Source organism: Bos taurus, chromosome 6 (assembly GCF_002263795.3).
Source record: "Bos taurus isolate L1 Dominette 01449 registration number 42190680 breed Hereford chromosome 6, ARS-UCD2.0, whole genome shotgun sequence".
Taxonomy (NCBI): Eukaryota; Metazoa; Chordata; class Mammalia; order Artiodactyla; family Bovidae; genus Bos; species Bos taurus.
In genome coordinates this window covers 31,093,930-31,116,707 of record NC_037333.1, presented here as the reverse complement: position 1 = coordinate 31,116,707, position 22,778 = coordinate 31,093,930, and the positions used below count along the sequence as shown (strand labels likewise).

The 22,778-nt window shown below is 36.7% G+C and overlaps 1 protein-coding gene across 1 annotated transcript in view; it reads left to right on the top strand.

The window, feature by feature from the left end:
• The window catches only part of GRID2 (glutamate ionotropic receptor delta type subunit 2), a 1,601,453-nt gene that overhangs the window by 1,262,434 nt on the left and 316,241 nt on the right, over positions 1–22,778 (top strand). The window contains exon 11 of the mRNA XM_015471545.3: positions 9,811–10,123. Coding sequence (XP_015327031.2) covers positions 9,811–10,123 — 313 coding nt within the window. The remainder of the gene's footprint in view (positions 1–9,810; positions 10,124–22,778) is intronic.

Sequence of the window (22,778 nt, the reverse complement as noted above, 5' to 3'; positions counted from 1 at the left end):
CCAGTAATTATGTTTTGTTTTTTTGTAAGGGCAGTGACAACTGACATATTGTATTTACGAAGAAAGACCGGTTGAAACTTTAAGGTCTTTAATGTAAAGTGTTTAGAACAAGAATGTTTATATTCTCATATTAGCAGAAAATGACTATAAGGTCCAAATAAATGATTTTTAGAATTAAAATTTCCAAGTTAGGAAGGCTCTTATATTACCAATTCAATCTATTCTTTACACAGATGAGTAATCTGAAATGATGAAGGTTTGTCCACTTGCCCAAAGCCATGGCGTATATCATTAAATAAAGGTTAAGACTTGAATACATTGTTTCTTTCTTCTCTGCCACCTTTCCTTCCCCTCCTTCCCTCCCTCTCCAACCCTTCTTTTCATCCTCTTTAGCATTTCTTCAATGCCTATTTTCTCCCAAGCAAGTCTGAAATTTTTACATTAGAATATTATTTCAAGACCAAAGAAATAAAACAATGTTTAAGGAAACTGTCAAGAAATTTTTAAAAAATCTATGAACAGTTCGTTCTTGTGGAGAGTAGGATAAAAAATGTATGATTTTAAGAAGTTGAATAGGCAGGATAGACCTAGCGGCTTGTTAAATATGTGCTAAAGCTCTTCAATAATGATTTTTCTTCCACTTTGTGCAAAAAAAATCTTTAAGGTGAAAATGAGAGGGACTTCCCAGACGGTTCAGTGGTTCAGACTCCATGCTTCCAAAGCAGAGTGCAGGTTTGATCTCTGGTTAGGAGCTAAGATCCCACATGCCATGCAGGGCAGCAAAAAAAAGAAGAATGATAGTGGAAAATACTTAAAGGAATTGAAGGCACCTTTCAATTCAGTTCAGTTCAGTTGCTCAGTCGTGTCCAGCTCTTTGCCATCCCATGCACTGCAACACGCCAGACTTCCCTGTCCATCACCAACTCCCGGAGTTTACTCAAACTCATGTCCGTTGAGTCAGTGATGCCATCCAACCATCTCATTCTCTGTTGTCCGCTTGTCCTTCTGCCTTCAATCTTCCCCAGCATCAGGGTCTTTTCCAATGAGTCAGTTTTTCGCTTCAGGTGGCGAAAGTATTGCAGTTTCTGCTTCAGCCTCAGTCCTTCCAATGAATATTCAGGACTGATTTCCTTTAGGATTGACTGGTTAGATCTCCTTGCAGTCCAAAAGTCTTTAATTAAGGCACTTTTAATGGTTCAAGTTTCCAAGTCTAAATGAATGATATCCTAAGGGAATAAATGCATTTCCTGAGGTGATATACAAGTTACTACAGATAATATGTGCAAAACAAGAAAAAGAGAGCTGTTACATCATTGGAGATTGACATATTCAAAATTAGAAAAGAAAATTCATTCTCACAGAGCAATGAATTTGATTTTATTTTCTGATATGTTTATGGAATGGGTTATTAATCAGATGTGTTATAGGTGGCAATGAAGTAAGCAGTTCATTTTCTTTTTTGGTGGTATTAGCTATTCATAAAATGAATATGATTACTCATATATTTTGAGTTCAATAATGCCTTTTACAAAGCACTTAAAAACTATATAGAGAAAACTGACTGGATGACAGTAGAGTAAAAATACTTGTAGATGACTAAAAAAATTGTATCTGAAGTGTTAACTAATGAACTATTGTCAAAGTGGGTAGCACTATAGAGGCATGTTTCAATACTTTGAACTTTCCCACATACTCTTCATAAGTATTTTGCTAGTAATGTAGATAAAAAAGTAAAAGCCTGCTTCTCAAACTTCTAAATGAGGCAAAATGAGCAGGAAAAGGTGATGTAATTGTTGATAGTAAAGATTCCAAATGTTTTAGAAAGATGTGAAGATCAAAAGAACCAAAGAATGAAATTGGTGAAAGACAAATATAAAATTCAACATGGATCACACCCTTGTAGTGGTAAGCGCCTTGTATAACTCAATGCAGTTATGAGGCATGGCATGCAGGGCCATCCAAAATGAATGTGTCATAGTGGAGAGTTCTGGCAAAAGGGGGTCCACTGGAGGAGAGAATGGCAAACCACTTTAGTATTTTGCCTCAAGAACCCCATAAACAACGTAAAATTAAAATTTTGCTTCAAAGTCAACTGCATAGGATTTCTGAGGACTTCTGATAACAGTATTTTGTTTTAAAATATTTTATAATTTTAAGATCAATAATTTTTATTTAATCCTCAGTTCAGTTCAGTCGCTCAGTCGTGTCCAACTCTTTGCGACCCCATGAATCGCAGCACGCCAGGCCTTCCTATCCATCACCATCTCCTGGAGTTCACTCAGACTCATGTCCATCGAGTCAGTGATTCCATCCAGCTATCTCATCCTCTGTTGTCCCTTTCTCCTCCTGCCCCCCATCCCCCCCAGCATCAGAGTCTTTTCCAATGAGTCAACTCTATGCATGAGGTGGAAAAGTACTGGAGTTACAGCTTCAGCATCATTCCCTCAAAAGAAATCCCAGGGCTGATCTTCAGAATGGACTGGTTGGATCTCCTTGAAGTCCAAGGGACTCTCAAGAGTCTTTTCCAGCACAACAGTTCAAAAGCATCAATTCTTCAGTGCTCAGCCTTCTTTACAGTCCAACTCTCACATCCATACATGACCACAGGAAAAACCATAGCCTTGACTAGATGGACTTTTGTTGGCAAAGTAATGTCTCTGCTTTTGAATATGCTATCTAGGTTGGTCATAACTTTCCTTCCAAGGAGTAAGCATCTTTTAATCTCATGGCTGCAGTCACCATCTGCAGTGATTTGGGAGCCCAAAAAGTCTGACACTGTTTCCACTGTTTCCCCATCTATTTCCCATGAAATGATGGGACCAGATGCCATGATCTTCGTTTTCTGAATGTTGAGCTTTAAGCCAAGTTTTTCACTCTCCACTTTCACTTTTATCAAGAGGCTTTTTAGTTCCTCTTCACTTTCTACCATAAGGGTGGTGTCATCTGCATATCTGAGGTTATTGATATTTCTCCCAGCAATCTTGATTCCAGCTTGTGCTTCTTCCAGCCCAGCGTTTCTCATGATGTACTCTGCATATAAGTTAAATAAGCAGGGTGATAATATACAGCCTTGACATACTCCTTTTCCTATTTGGAACCAGTCTGTTGTTCCATGTCCAGTTCTAACTGTTGCTTCCTGACCTGCATACAGATTTCTCAAGAGGCAGGTCAGGTGGTCTGATATTCCCATCTCTTTCAGAATTTTCCACAGTTGATTGTGATCCACACAGTCAAAGGCTTTGGCATAGTCAATAAAGCAGAAATAGGTGTTTTTCTGGAACTCTCTTGCTTTTTCCATGCTCCAGCAGATGTTGGCAATTTGATCTCTGGTTCCTCTGCCTTTTCTAAAACCAGCTTGAACATGAGGAAGTTCACGGTTAACGTATTGCTGAAGCCTGGCTTGGAGAATTTTGAGCATTACTAAGTTTAGTCTAAGTCCATCTTTGCATGAAAAGTTCCCTTGGTGATTGAGTAAACAAATTATTTTTATTTTAAAGTAACTTTTCTAAGTAGAGAATAAACTAGTGTTCTCTAAGTATTTGAAACATTGTCATAGAGGGAGATATTTAGATTTATAATGTGATGTATCAGAGACATACTTAATAGAGGATACCGAGAAATATATATCAGTTCATAATAAAATCAATATGTTATATTAATTAGAATATTTCAAATGTAAATTTTTCATCTTCATAATTGGGCTTGTTAGAATATTAAATAATATAATGTATGTGGAGCATGTAACATGGCACTAGATATATAGTAAACATTACATAAATATATAGCTATTGGTATTAGTAGTATAATGTCCTTAGCATTATGTTCAAGCATAAACTACATGACTATTTGTTGGATGTGCTCATTTATTTCAAATTAAATTTAGAGTAAATGTATTTCAATACTTTGTGTGTAAGTTTCTGAAAGTCAATGAGCCTATGGCTATTAGGCACGTCCCATTGTATTATCCAGGGCTTTGTAGGTGGCTCAGACAGTAAAGAATCTGCCTGCAATGTGGGAGACCTGGGTTCCATCCCTGGGTTGGGAAGATCCCTTGGAGAAGGAAATGGCTACCCACTCCAGTTTTATTGCCTGGAGAATTCCATGGACAGAGAAGCCTGGCAGGCTACAGTTCATGTGGTCGCAAAGAGTCAGACATGACCGAGCAACTAACTCTTTTACTTCACTTTCATTGTATTATCCATCCATCTCTTTATATGACTAGAATAATGTAAATCTTCTATTTCCTGTCAAGGTAAATGCTGCAACTGTGTAATTAAAACAGTTGAAAAATATTTATATTCTACAATAGTTTTAGTGCTAGATCTTATCAAAATTCAAATAAGCACTTTTACATTAAATACTTGACATATAATAATAGTTTGTAATATATTGAATCTGCCCTAGTAGACTCTACCTTAGCTAATGGTAAATAACATAAACATAAGTATATTGATAAAGCAGGAACCTGATTTTAATTATTGAAATAATTAAGATATAAATCTATCACTTCTATCAAACAGTATGTTCTTATATTACCATTTTATTTTTATTCTGTAACATCCCTTCTTTGTCAGTTATGCTGAGAAATAGAAAACTTATAAGAACTGGTTAAAATATCTAGTAAATGTTACACCTTCCTTCATATATGAAGGAAGAACTTATTGATGATGAATCTATTTCAAATAAGTGTGCTGGATACTGTTCAGTTCAGTCACTCAGTTGCGTCTGACTCTTTGCAACCCCATGAATCACAGCACACCAGGCCTCCCTGTCCATCACCAACTCATGTGCATTGAGTTGGTGATGCCATCCAGCCATCTCATCCTCTGTCATCCCCTTCTCCTCCTGCCCCAATCCTTCCCAGCATCAGGTCAACTCTTCACATCAGGTGGCCAAAGTATTGGAGTTTCAGCTTCAGCATCAGCCCTTCCAATGAATATTTAGGACTGATTTTCTTTAGGATGGACTGGTTGGATCTCCTTGCAGTCCATGGGACTCTCAAGAGTCTTCTCCAACACCACAGTTCAAAAGCATCAATTCTTCAGTGCTCAGCTTTCTTCACAGTCCAACTCCCGCATCCATATTTGACCAATGGAAAAACCATAGCCTTGACTAGATGGACCTTTGTTGGCAATGTAATATCTCTGCTTTTTAATATGCTAGGTTGGTCATAATATCTAGGTTGGTCATAACTTTCCTTCCAAGGAGTAAGCATCTTTTAATTTCATGGTTGCAATCACCATCTGCAGTGATTTTGGAGCTCAAAAAAATAAAGTCTGACACTGTTCCACTGTTTTCTCATCTATTTGCCATGAAGTGATGGGACCAGATACCATGATCTTAGTTTTCTGAATGTTGAGCTTTAAGCCAACTTTTTCACTCTCCTCTTTTACTTTCATCAAGAGGCTTTTTAGTTCCTTTTCACTTTCTACCATAAGGGTGGTGTCATCTGCATATCTGAGGTTATTGATATTTCTCCCAGCAATCTTGATTCCAGCTTGTGCTTCTTCCAGCCCAGCGTTTCTCATGATGTACTCTGCATATAAGTTAAATAAGCTGGGTAACAATATACAGCCTTGACGTACTCCTTTTCCTATTTGGAACCAGTTTGTTGTTCCATGTTCGGTTCTAACTGTTGCTTCCTGACCTGCATACAGGTTTCTCAAGAGGCAGGTCAGGTGGATACAAGAATATGCCAATTTTTTTTGTTAAAATGACAGTCCCTCCCTTCACAGGGCTTTTGGTCTAATAGAAAATTTCATTGGTCAAAAATCATACAAATATTGGTAAAATTACAACTGGTATAACTGCTAGGTAAATGAGGGATACTCCTGATAGTGTAAAGAACAAAATTATTATTCCAGTCAAAACAGCCCATGAATAGCTTCCCTGTGGAAGTGATAATTGAGCTGGTTTATGAATATGAAGAAGAGTTCACTTGAAGTTTCAGGAGAATTAATTCAGACAGTATAATCAGCATGTAAGAAGATCATGCATCACAAAGAAGTGCTGGAAAGAAAAATGGTTCAGTAGGAATATGTTGTGATAGATGGAGGATAGTCTATCCAAAGATGTATAGACTTTGTTAAAGATTTTAATCTCTTTTCTTATAAGCGGTACAAATCCACAGAAAGCTTTTAAACTGTGGTAGGGAACAAGATGAGATTTGCTCAACAGAAAGACTGCCAAGATTTAAGACTTAGGTGAAAAGATATCCACTGAAGCAGGAAACATCGGAAGAGGACTGATCTGAGTTGAATATCTCTGTTGTGGTCTTGGCCACATTAAATTCAAAGTGTTTTGGAGACATCTAATAGTAATATCAATTATATAATTACATAAATTATTCCAGACTCCAGAGCTCAGCTCTAAATCTAGAAGTATAAATTTGTAAATCATGTGTGTAGATGGGGATCAATGGGGGTAATGGATATGAATGGGCTTGCCAAGGCAGAGGATCTCAAATAAGAAAAGGGCCCAAGTACAGAGGATCAGCAACATGAAATTGCCAATAAATGGATGTTTAAGCAACTGAAATGGAAGGGAATGGTTGTTAAGTTTATTGATAGAGGGTTGGCTTTAGATAGGAGGACAGTTTCTCCATAGCAAATAAATTTGAATCCAATAGACTGGATGTGGAATAGAGATTGAGAAATAGAAATAAGTATGAATTTTAATTCAGCATCTTCTGTGTCCTCTGTAAAAGAGCAGTGGAGGTCATCTTCTGAGAGTTAGAGGGACTGAGAAAATTAAATATTTTATGAGGCTAAAGATGGGAGAAGTCATTGTAGAAACTGAACAAGTGAGTTGAAATACACATACATACGTACATGCATAGATACATAAATACATAGACAAATGATAGACAAAGAGGGAAGGAAAGAAAGAAAGGCATGGTTGTTTGAGCATTGTTGGTTACTTGGACCTTTTCAAGAAGTTTTAGGAACATCTTTCTGAGTCAGTGGTTCTTGCTTTTTCTTCTGCTACAGTACAGCTTCTTTATTAGAAGTAAAGAATATCACATACTAATAACAAACACAATGGTCTGCTGTATTACTGATTCACAAGTCTGGAGTCAGGCACTTCCTCAGGAAGTTGTATACAAATCCCAGAGACAGAAAAATGTGTGTGTTTTTGGGTATGTGTTGTGTTTGTAAATGCATTTGTGCAGTTTAAAAAGCCCATTTTATGATTCTAATATCCTCTCCACAGGGTGACTGGGAATTTCTCCTTGAGCACAGAATAACCAAGTGTTTGACAGTAGACTAGAATTTAGGAAGTTCTTCATAGAAACAGGAAAGGCAATTATTATTTTTAATAAATATTTTAGCACATGCAAAATAATCAGTTCACTTCTCCAAAAGAAAAAATAACAAACACAACACAATGTCCCCTAGATATTTTTATTACATTACAGAAACTTACTGTGTGATATGTGCAAGTATCTATTATTAAAAATCAGTAGAGTAATTATTCTGATTCATAATCATTAAATGTAAAACATTTAGTTATTTATTATCAAAATATTTGTGAACATTTACAAATATTTAATCAATATGTTTTCAGCAAATTCCTCCTTAGATGGAAATTTTTTTTACTTTGACTCATAAAGTGCTTTGGGTCCCTAGTGCATCAATTCGTAAATTACTGATCCACAGTACTTTAATATCCTGAAAAAGGAAATGTGTTTTCTGAGAATTTAATTGAATCTTGAGGAGTTACTTATTCACCACTGAGGTTGGGATAAGTGAGTCAGCTCACAATAGTCATACTAAAGACAGTTATATTTATTTCACAAATAGGTAAACTGAAGCTCAGAAAAAATTGGACTAAAGTGCTAAGGATCCAGGTTACATTTCTTTCAGAAAAAAACCCGATTCCTAGTAACTAAACAATGCAAAATAAATACATGAGCTTGAAAGCAATAACTATTTCTCTGAAAATTCATTTCCACATAGTGTTACTAAGTTTAATACTTCTCAGTTAATAAGCCTAAATTCATAGTACTTATGATAATATAGCCTTGTTGCAGTGTAAATAGTAAAATTAAGAAAAGCAAATTTCAAACTCTTTCAAAGTAAAAATTTTCCTAAAACTAGTTATCCTAATTACCTACAATATGAGCCATTTGGCAAATGAGTGATTTCTTGCAGTATGGTAAAATGATTATAAGCACAGGCTTTGGAGTAAGAAAAACATAGCTTTAATATTTGGCTTCTGAAAACTTCGTGAGTGTGAGGACTGAAATAAGTTACTTAAATTCTTGAAGTTTTAGTTTCTTCATCTGTGGAATGGATAAGAAAACATGTAATTCATAACTCATTGTAAGGATTAAATGAGAGAAGTTATTCTAATACTTATCACAGGGCCTAGCATCAAAATATCGGAGAAGGCAATGGCACCCTACTCCAGTACTCTTGCCTGGAAAATCCCATGGATGGAGGAGCCTGGTAGGCTATATAGTCCATGGGGTCGCTGAGAGTCGGACATGACTGAGTGACTTCACTTTCACTTTTCACTTTCATGCATTGGAGAAGGAAATGGCAACTCACTCCAGTATTCTTGCTTGGAGAATCCCAGAGATGGGGGAGCCTGGTGGGCTGCTGTCTATGGGGTTGCACAGAGTCGGACACAACTGAAATGACTTAGCAGCAGCAGTAGCAGCAGCAGCATCAAAATATATGGATGAGCTGATACACACACACACACATACAAACACACACACAGCTTAACTTTAGGTAGAGTATCTTTGTAGCTGTTATTACTTCAGAAGCTAGATGTATCTGAGTTGATTTAGCATTCCACTAGGCATGTTACTTTTCATGTCTTTTTTCTTCCGAAAGCATTAAAACCAATTTCTATATTCTTTCATTAAACAATAACAAAAAAAGAACAGTGAAAATATTCAACAATTTACTATTGTTTGTTTGTCTGAAAGAAACTTTCTGCAAGTTTAGTCACAGCTATAGATCATTATTTCAAACAACATGCATAGTTTAGATATTTAAATATTTTTTACATCATAGAATTTAAATGTGAAGTCATTAGTTCTGTGCTTTTACTGCAATTCTATGTGCCTTATTATATAAGCCAAATAGCATATGCTATGATTTTGATTGCTAAATACTGAGCATTTAAGGCACACTCTGAGAAGAATGGTTATTGCTCCAAGAAGAGTATTTGTCTCCTTAATCTAATTGTTTACTAAAATGTTTCTGAGGTTTAAAAAATAAAATTATGGTAGAAATTTCTGGTGTATGATGCTATAGCTTCGTGCCATGAAAGCTCTAATAAACTCTAATATATATAGAACCTAATAATATAAATTTTGATGCAGAGAAGTCTAAACCAAGGATGAAATGCCATGTTGAATGTCTTTAATAACCTAATAGTTTACTCGGTAATAATATATTGAATTTCTTGGAAATATTTTCTCAGGAAGAATTGTTTAGAATAAGTTTTATCTTTGCTATTGTGTTAATGATGGCTTTGATAAAGTTACCCAAGGAAAAAAGACAGTTTCCTTCAGGAGTTACCTGTGTCTGAAATATTCTTCCCTGATTTCACAGGCACTGATAATATGAATAAGGTAATTTGTCTAACTCTCCTGAGCTAAGATTTGCAGTAGGAAATGCAAAATTCACATATGGCTATTCTCTAAGAAGTCTCTGCTGTGCTTTTCAGTTTTTATAAAAACGCTTAAGATGTTGCCTGAGGCGTCTATTTTTTTCCCTCAAGACAAGCTACAGTGCCACAAATAAAGTTGTTTTTCACACTGCTAACATGTTCCTTTCTCTTTCCATTTCTCAGAGAGCTGACATAGGAATTTCTGCTTTAACCATCACCCCAGACCGTGAGAATGTGGTGGACTTTACAACACGTTACATGGACTACTCAGTGGGAGTCCTACTTCGAAGGGCTGAAAAGACAGTGGATATGTTTGCTTGTCTTGCACCATTTGATCTCTCACTATGGGCTTGCATTGCTGGCACAGTCCTTCTAGTGGGTCTACTGGTCTACCTCTTGAATTGGCTTAATCCTCCACGATTACAAATGGGATCAATGACTTCTACCACTCTCTACAACTCCATGTGGTTTGTGTATGGATCCTTTGTACAACAAGGTAAGGATAAAAAATATGGTATAGTATAAAAAAGAAGTGTGTTGTTTCATATGCCATGAATTCAGTTAGGAAGGTTCTGTTTCTTGACATCAATAAATGTTCTAAAAGGTCTTTAGAGTAACACTCAGAAAAGAACATATTCTATTCTTCCCTAGTGGACCTCAAACACCAGATTTCCAGCAAAAAAAAAAAAAAAAAAGGTACAGTATCTTTTGATGTAAATTCAAGTTCATCAACAAAGCCAAAGATAAATGTCAGATGTCAGGTTCACAAGAAACTCAAGATGAGATTTTCCCAAACTGAAATTCTGAGAAATAGTCTTACTGGATGAAAATACTTACTACCAGAGCAGATATTGCTTAATTATTTACATATGTAAGAGATGTTGAGACTTGCTCTTTGTTGAGAGACATCATTTCATGTATTAAAAATATTTATTGTCAGTGAAAAGCCCTCAAGATTCCAATAAGAAATTTTATGCTATGTCTTTCACTTTAATACATAATCTTTACCAGTTGTTTAACTGAAATTTCATTGTATTCTACAGAATGTCTTTGCTGTGTTGTTCGATAGTCAATCTGCCTACTCTTTAAACTTGCCTACATAATTACTTGACTCTGTTTCAGAATAGAAAGAATACTTATTAAATCCCTTATTTGAGACTACTGCCATCATAGAAAATGAAATAATAAAATACTTAGGGCATTATTAGTTTCTTGCAGATGCGTCATATGTATTGAAGAGGAGACATAGGTGTCACAGTGGAGACACATGATGCTTTTGCCTTAATATTTATTAATACAACTCTCAATAGCATCTTATTTTTTAAATATACTTGCTATTGGATCTTCCATTAAATTTCATCCTTTCTATCTCATTTGACCAATCATAAGTTTTACCTAGACTTTTAATCTCTACTTTCTTACTTAAAATCTGTCCCTTAAACATGCTTTTCCCCACTACCTTTCTGTGTCTTCATATATTTATCACAGGAAGTTTTGGTCCATTAAATAATCACTAATCTAGTAGATATTTGCATCCGTGCATGCTCAGTAATGTACAACTCTTTCTGACCACATGGACTACATATAACCCACCGAACTTCTCTCTCCATGGGATGTCTCAGGCATGAATACTGGAGAGGGTTGCCATTTCCTTCTCCAGGGGATTTTCCATACCAGGGATTGAACCTGCATCTCTTGCATCTCCTGCATTGGCAGGCAGATTCTTTACCACTAGCACCACCTAGAAAGTCCATGTAGTAGATATTTAATCCACACCTTTTATTTAATAGAACTTTGCTAGGCACTGAGTATACAGTTGTGAACAAAAGAGTCTTTGCCATCATTGATCTACAAGTCCTTTGGGACACAAACATGTAAAACCCACATGTGGTAGAGATCAGCACAGTCTGTTATGAGATCATAGAGGTAGGGAGGCTGCATATATCTTGATGTGGCAAAGAAGGCTTTTTGAGTTAATACTGTATGAACAGACAGAATTAACTATGCAAAGGGCTTATTGAAGAAGAGGATGGGGGAAGGACACATAGATGGTAGGACAGAATTGAAGACCAAGAAGTGAGAAGGAAAGTGCAGTAAACATTGCAGGGTGTAACCAATAAAGATAAGGCTGAAGATGTATTTGTTAATAGCAGGGATTTGAATTTGATCTTCAGGGAAATTATCAGCAATTTAAAGGCATTAAACAGGAAAATACATGTTTAAATTTTAACTATAGAAATATTCTGATTATCAAATGGAAGAAATTGAAAAAGAACAATGTGGAAAGGGAGAAAAATTATCTGAGTATTATGATAACTAAGTAAAGAGGCACAGTGGCTTGCACAAAGAAAGATGGCGTTGGGAATAAAGAGAATGGTATTGATGAATTGGAATTAATAGAACATGATAAATTATACAGTGGTATGGGGATTGCTACTGAAGGACAGAAAGGAGGTAAAATTTTATGCTAAGTTTCTGGATTGGGAAGTTGTGTATATTGGATGTTGATGTCATTTCTGGGGGGGAAAAATTAGGGAGAGCAGGTGTAATAGGGAAGGTAAGACATGCATTTTGGTGCCTTTGAGTTGTGGTATCTGTAAAATATCCAGGGGTATATTTCTAATGCTTGTTAGTGGTTTGATAATATTTTTCAGAAACACAAAAAAGGCGTCTGGGCTGGATTATATATTGGATATATATTGAGGCGATATTGGCATGTAGGAGATAATTGAAGCCAAGAAAGTGAATCATATCATACAGAGTTGTTGTTCTTAACTGCATACGCCTGGTTGAGGACCACTGCCCAGAAAGGGCCTAGGACAGAGCCCTGTGGAAATGAATGGGTAGAGGAGATTTCAGTGGTAAATTATAAAGAATGACAAGAAAGAAGCAAGTACCATGTATACCATCTAGTTGTACACACACAAAGTAAAGATAATTTTTGAATATGGAAGATTTGGTTGACAGAGTTAAACATTTCAATGAATTGAGTAAAATTAATACTTGAAAGGCTTTCATTGGATTTAGTGATAACCTTTTTATAGGTAGTGTTCCAGTGACTACAGCTGTGTAATAAATTACTTTAAAACCTATCAATTTTGTGCATCACAGATCCAGACAAAACATGGTGAAGGTGGTTTGTCTTTGCTCAATAATCTCCGAACTCCTGCTAGACAGCCCAAAGTTTGCAAGCTAAACTCATCTGAAGGCTTGTTCATTCTACTCACATGTCTGATAGTTAATGCTTGCTGAGAGCTATTTTCCTCTGTGGCTTTTCTCTATAGGATAATTTGGCTTTCTCACAGCATGATGGTTGATTTCTCCATAGAGAACATCCTCAAAACAGAGAAAAGAGTCAATGAAACAGAAGAATTTTGTAGTCCAGCTTGGGGATTACAAATTCGTATGCTGGTGTGAGCTTCTCTTGCAGGAAACACTCTGTATGTGCCACCTCATTGCTTTGGAATGACAATTAAAATGGTTTAAAAATGTGAACTCCTTAGATGCAATAACTCACACAAGTATCACATAAGTGTTTACTAAATAAAAAACAAAAACTTAGGCTCAGCCATGAATAGTTAGGCACATGAAAAAAAGGGTAACAAGGCAAATTACTTTAAATTATTACCAAGACTGTGGTTGAAATCATAGATATTAGCATACATGGAGAAATAAAAAAATAGAAGGACCAATGATGAGTCCAATAGTGAATAAGACCAGAGGGTAATAGAGTAGTAGTGGGAGAGAGTACAGTTTTCAATGAGGCCAAAGAACAATAGTGGAAACAGTGGTGTGAGAGTTCAAAGTTTGCATTTACCAAATGGGACCTGTAGATGTGGATTCCTGAAGAGCTAGTATACAAAAAGATCTTAATGACCCAGATAACCACAAAGGTGTGGTCACTCACCTAGCGCCAGACCTCCTGGCGTGCGAAGTCAAGTGGGCCTTAGGAAGCATCACTACTAACAAAGCTATAGGAGGTGATGGAATTCCAGCTGAGCTATTTAAATCTTAAAAGATGTTGCTGTGAAAGTGCTACACTCAATATGCAAGCAAATTTGGAAAACTCAGCAGCCACAGGACAGGAAAGGTCAGTTTACATTTCCAATGCCAAAGAAAGGCAATGCCAAAGAATGTTCAATCTACCTCACAATTGTACTCATCTTACATGCTAGCAAAGTAATGCTCAAAATTCTCCAAGCTAGGCTTCAACAATATGTGAACTGAGAACTTCCAGATGTTCAAGCTGGATTTAGAAAAGGCAGAGAAACCAGAGATCAAATTGTCAACATTTGTTGGATCATCAAAAAAGCAAGAGAGTTCCAGAAAAACATCTACTTCCACTTTATTGACTACACCAAAGCCTTTTACTGTGTGGATCACAATAAACTGTGGAAAATTCTGAAAGAGATGGGAATATCAGACCACCTGACCTGCTTCTTGAGAAATCTGTATGCAGGTAAAGAGGCAAAAGTTAGAACCAGACATGAAACAATGGACTGGTTCCAAATTGGGAAAGGAGTATGTCAATGCTGTATATTGTCACCCTGATTTTTTTAACTTATATGCAGAGTACATCATTTGAAATACCAGATGGATGAAGCACAAGTGGAATCAAGACTTCAGGGAGAAATACCAATAACCTCAGATATGCAGATGAGACCACCCTTAAGGCAGAAAGCAAAGAGAAACTGAAGAGCCTCTTGATGAAAATGAAAGAAGAGAGTGAAAAGCTAGTTTAAAGCTCAACATTCAAAAAACAAAGATCATGCATCTGGTCCCATCACTTCATGGCAAATAGATGGAGAAACAATGGAAACAGTGACAGATTTTAAAATCTTGGGCTCCAGAGTCACTGCAAATGGTGAACTGCACCCATGAAATTAAAATACGCATGCTCCTTGGAAGAAAAACTGTGACCAACCTAGGCAGCATATTAAAAAGCAGATACATTACTCTGCTGACAAAGGTCTATCTAGTCAAGGCTATGGTTTTTCTGGTAATCATGTTTGGATGAGAAAGTTGAACCATAAAGAAAGCTGAGCACCAAAGAATTGATGCTTTTGAATTGTGGTGATGGAGAAGACTTGAGAGGCCCTTGGAGTACAAGGAAATCAAACTAGTCAGTCCTCAAGGACATCAGTCCTGAATATTCATTAGAAGGACTGATGCTGAAGTTGAAACTGCAATACTTTGGCCACCTGATACGAAGAACTGACTCATTGAAAAAGACCCTGATACTGGGAAAGATGGAAGGCAGGAGAAGAAGGGGATGACAGAGGATGAGATGGTTGGATGGCATGACTGATTCAATGGACATCAGTTTGAACAGCTGTGGGAGTTGGTGATGATCAGGGAAGCCTAGCATGCTGCAGTCCACGGGGTTGCAAAAAGTCAGACACATTTAAACGACTAAACTGGACTGGAGAAGTGGTGAAGGACCTCAAACTTGATCAACTGAGAGTCTAGAGGATTAGATGAACCATCTCTAATGATGGTTGACTTAGATTAGAGAAAAAGAAAATAAACCATGTGTCAAAATTGTCAATAAGTGAGGATAGATAAGTAGGATTTGATAAATATGAGCATTAACTAGAAACAGGTGGTAAAGCTAAATGCAATGAATCTCACTTCTTCGCATTCTAGCCAGTTTTTCTGGGCATGGTTTCAATTACTACCAAAATGCAGATGTTTCCCAAATCTACATCATCCATCCTTAAATTTTAGTTTTGTATACTGTCACTAGACTCTCAGGATATATCAGAGATTCCATAAATTTCAATATGTAAATAACTGAATTTATTTTGTACTTTAAACCTTTATAGCCTCTCATATTCTCTATTCCAGCCTATGCATTAATGACTTAAACAAGTTAGAAACTTTGAAAACCATTTTGATTTCTTCTTCTTTCTATTCCTTATATTTACCTATTATCAAGTCCTTCAAAATTTACCAATTTATTTCTAGGAGTGGAAATCTCTTCTCACCTAGAGAGATAAATCCTAGATTGTTACCTTGATTAGGCCTATCTCATTTTTTTATAGGAACTACAGGAATCTCATAATACCTCTTCCTTTTCCAAATTTATTTCCTGTAATTACGTGGTCCACATACTTTCATGTATACCCAAATTATCACTGTCATGGAAAGCTAACCACATAATTTCCATTCTTTAAATATTTCCTTGGCTCCCCAATGCCCACAATTTAAAAGTAATTTAGAGCATGAACAGTATTCCATCATCTGACCCTTGTCCAGTCTTGATTCTCATTTCCTGTCACTTATGGCTCATCTCTAATTGTCCAGTTTCTCCAAACTGTATTTGTCTCTTGAACATAAGACTGTATCATGTCTCTGCCTTTATGCTTCTCAATTCCTGAAATGCCTTTATTACCAATTTCTTAATCTCTACTCCCACTTTCTGCTTGCACATGGCAAATTCTTGTGCATCTTCTAATTCTTCTTCTGATCTCACTTTTTTCAAGAAGTCTTTGCTGGGATTAAGGACCGTCTTCCATGCTTTGTCAGATATATTTATCATAGTACTTATCAACTGTAGTGTAATTGCCTTTTTTTAATTTGTCTTCACCTGAGTCCTTTGAACACAAGACAATGTCCTATTTATCTTTAAAGCCCCTTTACCTAATTCCATGTCTTGTACATGAATAAAGAGAAAGCATAAGTCATTCAGTCATGCCCAACTCTTTGCAACATATTAGGTGTTTGATAAATGCATAGTGATCAATTATATAAACTAATAAGTTTTAAATACTTAACTCCCCTGGAGGAAGCCATGGCAACCCACTCCAGTATTCTTGCCTGGAGAATCCCCTTGGATAGAGGAGCCTGACAGGCTGCAGTCCATGGGATCACAAAAAGTCAGGCACAACTGAGCACAGCAAATACTTAACTAAATCAAGTGTAGAGTTAACTGCAATACTGTGTTTATTAGAGTACATTCTGTTGCCCAATGACATTAAACTCATTTAAACCGAATAGAAAAGTATCCAGAATGTCTCCCCTAGTGTATTTTCTTAAATAGCTAAGATGAGAAATTTATAAAGTCTCCCATTGGTTGAAGCCTTATTTTTGAGAATGCTGACAAGCTTATAGGCTTTCTGAATTCTTTTCTCCAGGTGGTCCAATTTCTTCAAGTTTTGGAGAATACTCAAAAGAAAAAGATAAAGAAAAGTATCCATATGGTTTAAATTCTTTTCTAGTCTGTAAACAAGCTGCAGATATCAAAAGTTATAAATATGTTAAGCACTTTTCTATCTCAACTGCTCCCTTAAATAAGTTGTACAGCTTGTAGGTTGATTATACATTTATACAAATTCATAATGATGAATCATGCTGAATTGCCTAAGATTAACTACTTCATCTTTTAAATGCTGCTATTCTTCCACTTGCTAACAATGAAAAGGTGAACTCATTAAAAGATACTGAGAGCACCTTTACATTTTGATTAAAAATAAACTAAGGACAGTTTTAAAAAACCCTATGAAAAATAGAATCAATTTATGACAGTATCCATGCACAGGCAGTAAAGTTGAAATTAGTGATAATTTCTAATAAAAATATAGTCTTTTAAGGAGAAGTATTCAAAAGCAGAGACATTACTTTGCCAACAAAGGTTCGTCTAGTCAAGGCTATGGTTTTTCCTGTGGTCACATATGGATGTGAGAATTGGAATGTGAAGAAGGCTGAGCGCTGAAGAATTGATGCTTTTGAACTGTGGTGTTGGAGAAGACTCTTGAGAGTCCCTTGGACTGCAAGGAGATCCAACCAGTCCATTCTGAAGGAGATCAGCCCTGGGATTTCTTTGGAAGGAATGATGCTAAAGCTGAAACTCCAGTACTTTGGCCACCTCATGCGAAGAGCTGACTCATTGGAAAAGACTCTGATGCTGGGAGGGATTGGGGGCAGGAGGAGAAGGGGACAACAGAGGATGAGATGGCTGGATGGCATCACTGACTCGATGGACGTGAGTCTGAGTGAACTCCGGGAGTTGGTGATGGACAGGGAGGCCTGGCGTGCTGCGATTCATGGGGTGGCAAAGAGTCAGACACAACTAAGCGACTGAACTGAACTGAACAGCTATTATTTCATAATTATGGTCTTTATTGAGCCACTAGACCAGATTGAGTAGGAATAAAGAGGCATTTCAGTATTATCATAGAGATGTTTGAAAAAAGTTCAGGGATGGCTAAAAGCATAAAAATGTTAAATATATGTGAGTTGTTTACTAATCCTGATTTTTTTTAAAAATCTGTAACTTCAAACCATTCCAGAAAAACAGCTCAGGGAATCCAACTGTGCAAAAGCAGTATGGTCCATTATAGAGATAAACTTAGTACATCTGTTTGGCTAGAACATTAGAGCTTGTGAATTAGGTAGTTTAATGCATGAATGAGAGACCAATTTTATGCAGGTTTTGTTGCCATTTTATATCCTCCCTTATCTTCATGACTGTGCAATCAACATACCTAAAAAAAACTGAGCTTGATTTTTGAAGATCCCTGATATTTAGTTTATGGTCAGTGACTCATATCATCCTGGCCATGAAGGGCCTCTATGACTTATTCACACATGTGGATATCTGTAATTCATTTGCTGTTTACTTGCAAATGGAAATTTCAGAGTTTACTTCAGAGAGTTTTATCTTGTTCTTTGAACTATAAATATGTATAATCATGTAAACGTTTGAGACTATCACATATGTTTATTTCCAAAGTCTTTGTGACCCCGTGGACTGTCCATGAAATTTTTGAGGCAAGAGTACTGGAGTGGGTTGCCATTTCCTTCTCCACGGGATCTTTCCAACCCAGTGATTGAACCTATGTCTCCTGGCTTGGCAGGAGGATTTTTTATCACTGCACCACATACCAGCAAGCATTTACTATACCAGCTATGTGTCAGGAGCATGAAGAGCAAAAGAAAACAAGGAATAACTATATTAACTGACTTTATAAATATTCCTTGGGTATAGTGTATGGCATTCCCAGCCTAGATATTTTGAATATGATCATAAGAAAGACACAGTCCTTGCAGGAATGTTCAACATCATTTAAGTGGGCCATCGTCAAATTGGGACCAAATAAACCACCTTTGATGGCGCTAGTGATAAAGAACCTGCCTGCCAATGCAGAAGATGCAAGAATGAGGGTTTGACCCCTGAGTCGGGCAGATCCCCCTGAAGAAAGAAAATGGCAACCCACTCCAGTATTCTTGTCTGAAGAACCCCATGGACAGAGGAGCCTGGCAGGCTGCAGTCCATAGCGTTGCAAAGATCAGACATGACTGAAGTAACTTAGCACAGCACAAACCACTTCTGATAAGAGGAGCAGGCAGAATTATTGAAAGGAGTAAAGAAGGAAAATCCCTTTGGTAGTTTTCTTAAGGATTAAATAGTTCTGCAGATGCTAGTGATGAAGAGAAAGAGGACCTTTAGTAATGATAGAAGATAACGTGGTGGCTGCTGCACAAGAGTTAACATGAAAGGCAACCCACTGACTCTGAGATCCCAGGACAATTTTTGGAAGAAAATAAAGAGCTCTTCCCACTGCCAGATGGATCACAGTGTTACAGAGAATCACAACGTTTTCATTTCCACAAAAAGAAGAGTCAGACATTCTTTATCAAATTAGGCAACAGAAAAGATTATTGATGAGAAAGCATCTCTTTAAAACTTAGAATAGGAGAATAACTCCAAAAGACATCCAATTTAATGGTGTAGATTATCAGATATACAAAATTTGCCAGTCCCTAGTCAGAAAACCCCAAAGGATTCAAGCCATGAAATGCAGTAGCTAAAGGCATCCCTTTGTAATGTTATCTGATATTTCACATTCAATTTGACTATAACAAAAATGATATTGGCTGGCTCTGTTGTTTACTGACCCTAATGAACACAGAGAAAATGAGAGTAATTCCCAGTGACAGATTAGCTAGGCTACAGAGACAAGTTCTTTTCTATATTCTCTTCTTACAGATATTAACTCAAAAAGGCTCTCTGTAATTTTTATTTAGGTTCAAACAACATCTCTGTTGTTGCTAATTATGATTGGCAGTCCTTAACGAAGGGAGCGCCAAGTCCTCTGAGTGCTGTCACATCTGCTTGAGAATTTCCCCATGCCAACTTAAAACATGACAAGGCACTTATATTCTTTCCTTTTATAACCAGAATTCTCCAACACTAAAGGAAAAGGTGAATTTTGATACTTTCAGAAATTGTGTAAAGTCTATCATTATGGGTGTGGGATATGAATAATGTAAGTGACCAGAAAACAATGTCATGACTCTAAGATGTGACCCACCAGTTTGTTTACATTCCCAGTCAATCCCTAAGCAATTATTCCATGAACTCGATGCATGCAATATTGCCTGGGATTCATTTATTTTAATACTATCTCTTTATGATTTAAGCCAGAAAATTCTTGCTCTTGCTGAACTAGGCTTTTGAAGAGTTACAAGTAATTAAGAAACATGAAGCACAAATCAGATTTTTGCTTATAAAAACAAGAACTAGTGTGAACAGTATTTTCTTGACTATTCTGAACTATTTATCACCTACTGTAATTAAAAGTATTTTAGTATTTAAAACAACAAAGGAGTTGTTTCTAAGAGACATTTAAAATAATTGAAGGGTGATTTCAAGATGTTCTGAGTTGGTTTTTCTTCTTTCCTAAAATGCTGTAAGAAACTATATATTTTTAAATCCATATTTAAATGATAAAAAGCATGTGTCATAGATTCTTTAAAATGTACTGGTATCTTTGTAGTACCTGGTGTTCTTACAGTACCATACAATACCCTTCAGCTTAAGATTAGGGACAAAATGTACAGTGAGAAGAATATAATCAATAATAATGTACTGTTTCTGTATGGTGATAGGTGGTAATTAGACGTAAGTACACGTAATCACGTGTGGTGATCATTTTGAAATGTATAGAAATATCAAATCACTGTTCACCAGGAACTAACATAGTGTTGTAGTTCAAAACAAACAAGCAAACTCATAGAAAAAGAGATCAGATTGTGATTACTAGAGATGGGAGGTGAGGGAATTGAGGGAGAAGGAATCGCATAAAAGTAGCTAAAAAGTACAAATTTCTAGTTACGGTATAAGTAAGTACTAGGTTCATTATGTACAACATGATAAATATAATTAACACTGCTGAATATTATATATGAAAGTTAAGGGTGGAAATTCTAAGAGTTCTCATCACAAGGAAATTTAAAAAAAAATTTATCTATAAAAACTGATGGCTATTCACTAAACTTATTGTGGCAATCATGTCATGATATATAGAAGACAAATCAATATGCTTTACACCATAAACTTACACAGTGCTGAGTCAATTATATTTCAGTAAAACTGAAAGGGAAATAAACAAAGATGACCAAGAGAAAAATAAAATAAGAGACTGCTGCTACTGCTCAGTCACTTCAGTTGTGTCTGACTCTTTGTGGCCTCATGGATTGCAACCCACCAGGCTCCTCTGTCCATGGGATTTTTCTAGGCAAGAATACTGGTATGGGTCGCCATGCCCTCTTCCAGGAGATCTTCCTGACTCAGGGATTGAGCCTGCATCTTCTCCTGCATCGTAGGTGGATTCTTTACCACTGCTACACCTGGGAATCCCAAAATAGGCAAAGACATCTCCAAAGATAAATTTCTTCCAAAGATGATTTGAGATTGATTAAAGTTGAAGTGTTTGTATCAAAGGATTCAGTCTGTTCAGTTCAGTTCAGTTGCTCAGTCGTGTCCGACGCTTTGCGACCCCATGAATCGCAGCACGCCAGGCCTCCCTGTCCATCACCAACTCCCGGAGTTCACCCAGACTCACGTCCATCGAGTCAGTGATGCCATCCAGCCATCTCATCCTCTGTCGTCCCCTTCTCCTCCTGCCCCCAATCCCTCCCAGCATCAGAGTCTTTTCCAATGAGTCAACTCTTTGCATGAGGTGGCCAAAGGACTGGAGTTTCAGCTTTAGCATCATTCCTTCCAAAGAAATCCCAGGGCTGATCTCCTTCAGAATGGACTGGTTGGATCATGTGATAATAAAGACCATCAGTTTAGAATGTAAATTTGGAAATTCAATTTTTGTTTGAACTGAGTCCATTTTCCTCTTCACCTGTGAATATGTAGTTAGAAATTTAATTATGATGATCACATTTCTAAAAGTATGGAAATCTTACCATAGCTTTTAAAAAAAATTATATTTTGAAAAATAAGACTTTTACCACTTACCCTATCTCTGAGATGCATACTTAGAACACAACTATAACACATATAATGCTAAATTTAGAACTCCTGTCTCCAGTTTGCACAACTGATGAGTAATAACGTTCTGTGATACTTTTGTTAAATACCCTTAAATGTGGCACAGCCTGTACTATACCTTTTCACTATTATAAGGCAGAGAAATTCCAATGCATAATATAAAGTGAAAATTCACATCATATAATGGTTTTATAAAAGGCAGAGGAACCAGAGATCAAATTGCCAACATCCGATGAATTACTGAAAAAGCAAGAGAGTTCCAGAAAACATCTACATCTGCTTTATTGACTATGCCAAAGCCTCTGACTGTGTGGATAACAAAAAGTGTCGAAAATCCTGAAAGAGATGGGAATACCAGACCACCTGACCTGCCTCTTGAGAAACCTATATGCAGGTCAGGAAGCAACAGTTAGAATTGGACATGGAACAACAGACTGGTTCTAAACAGGAAAAGGAGTACGTCAAGGCTGTATATTGTCACCCTGCTTATTTGACTTATATGCAGAGTAAATCATGAGAAACGCTGGACTGGAAGAAGCACAAGCCGGAATCAGGATTGCCAGGAGAAATATCAATAACCTCAGATATGCAGATGACACCACCCTTATGGCAGAAAGTGAAGAGGAACTAAAAAGCCTCTTGATGAAAGTGAAAGAGGAGAGTGAAAAAGTTGGCTTAAAGCTCAACGTTCAGAAAACTAAGATCATGGCATCTGGTCCCATCACTTCATAGGAAATAGATGGGGAAACAGTGGAAACAATGTCAGACTTTATTTGGGGGGGTTCCAAAGTCACTGCAGATGGTGATTGCAGCCATGAAATTAAAAGACGCTTACTCCTTGGAAGAAAAGTTATGACCAATCTAG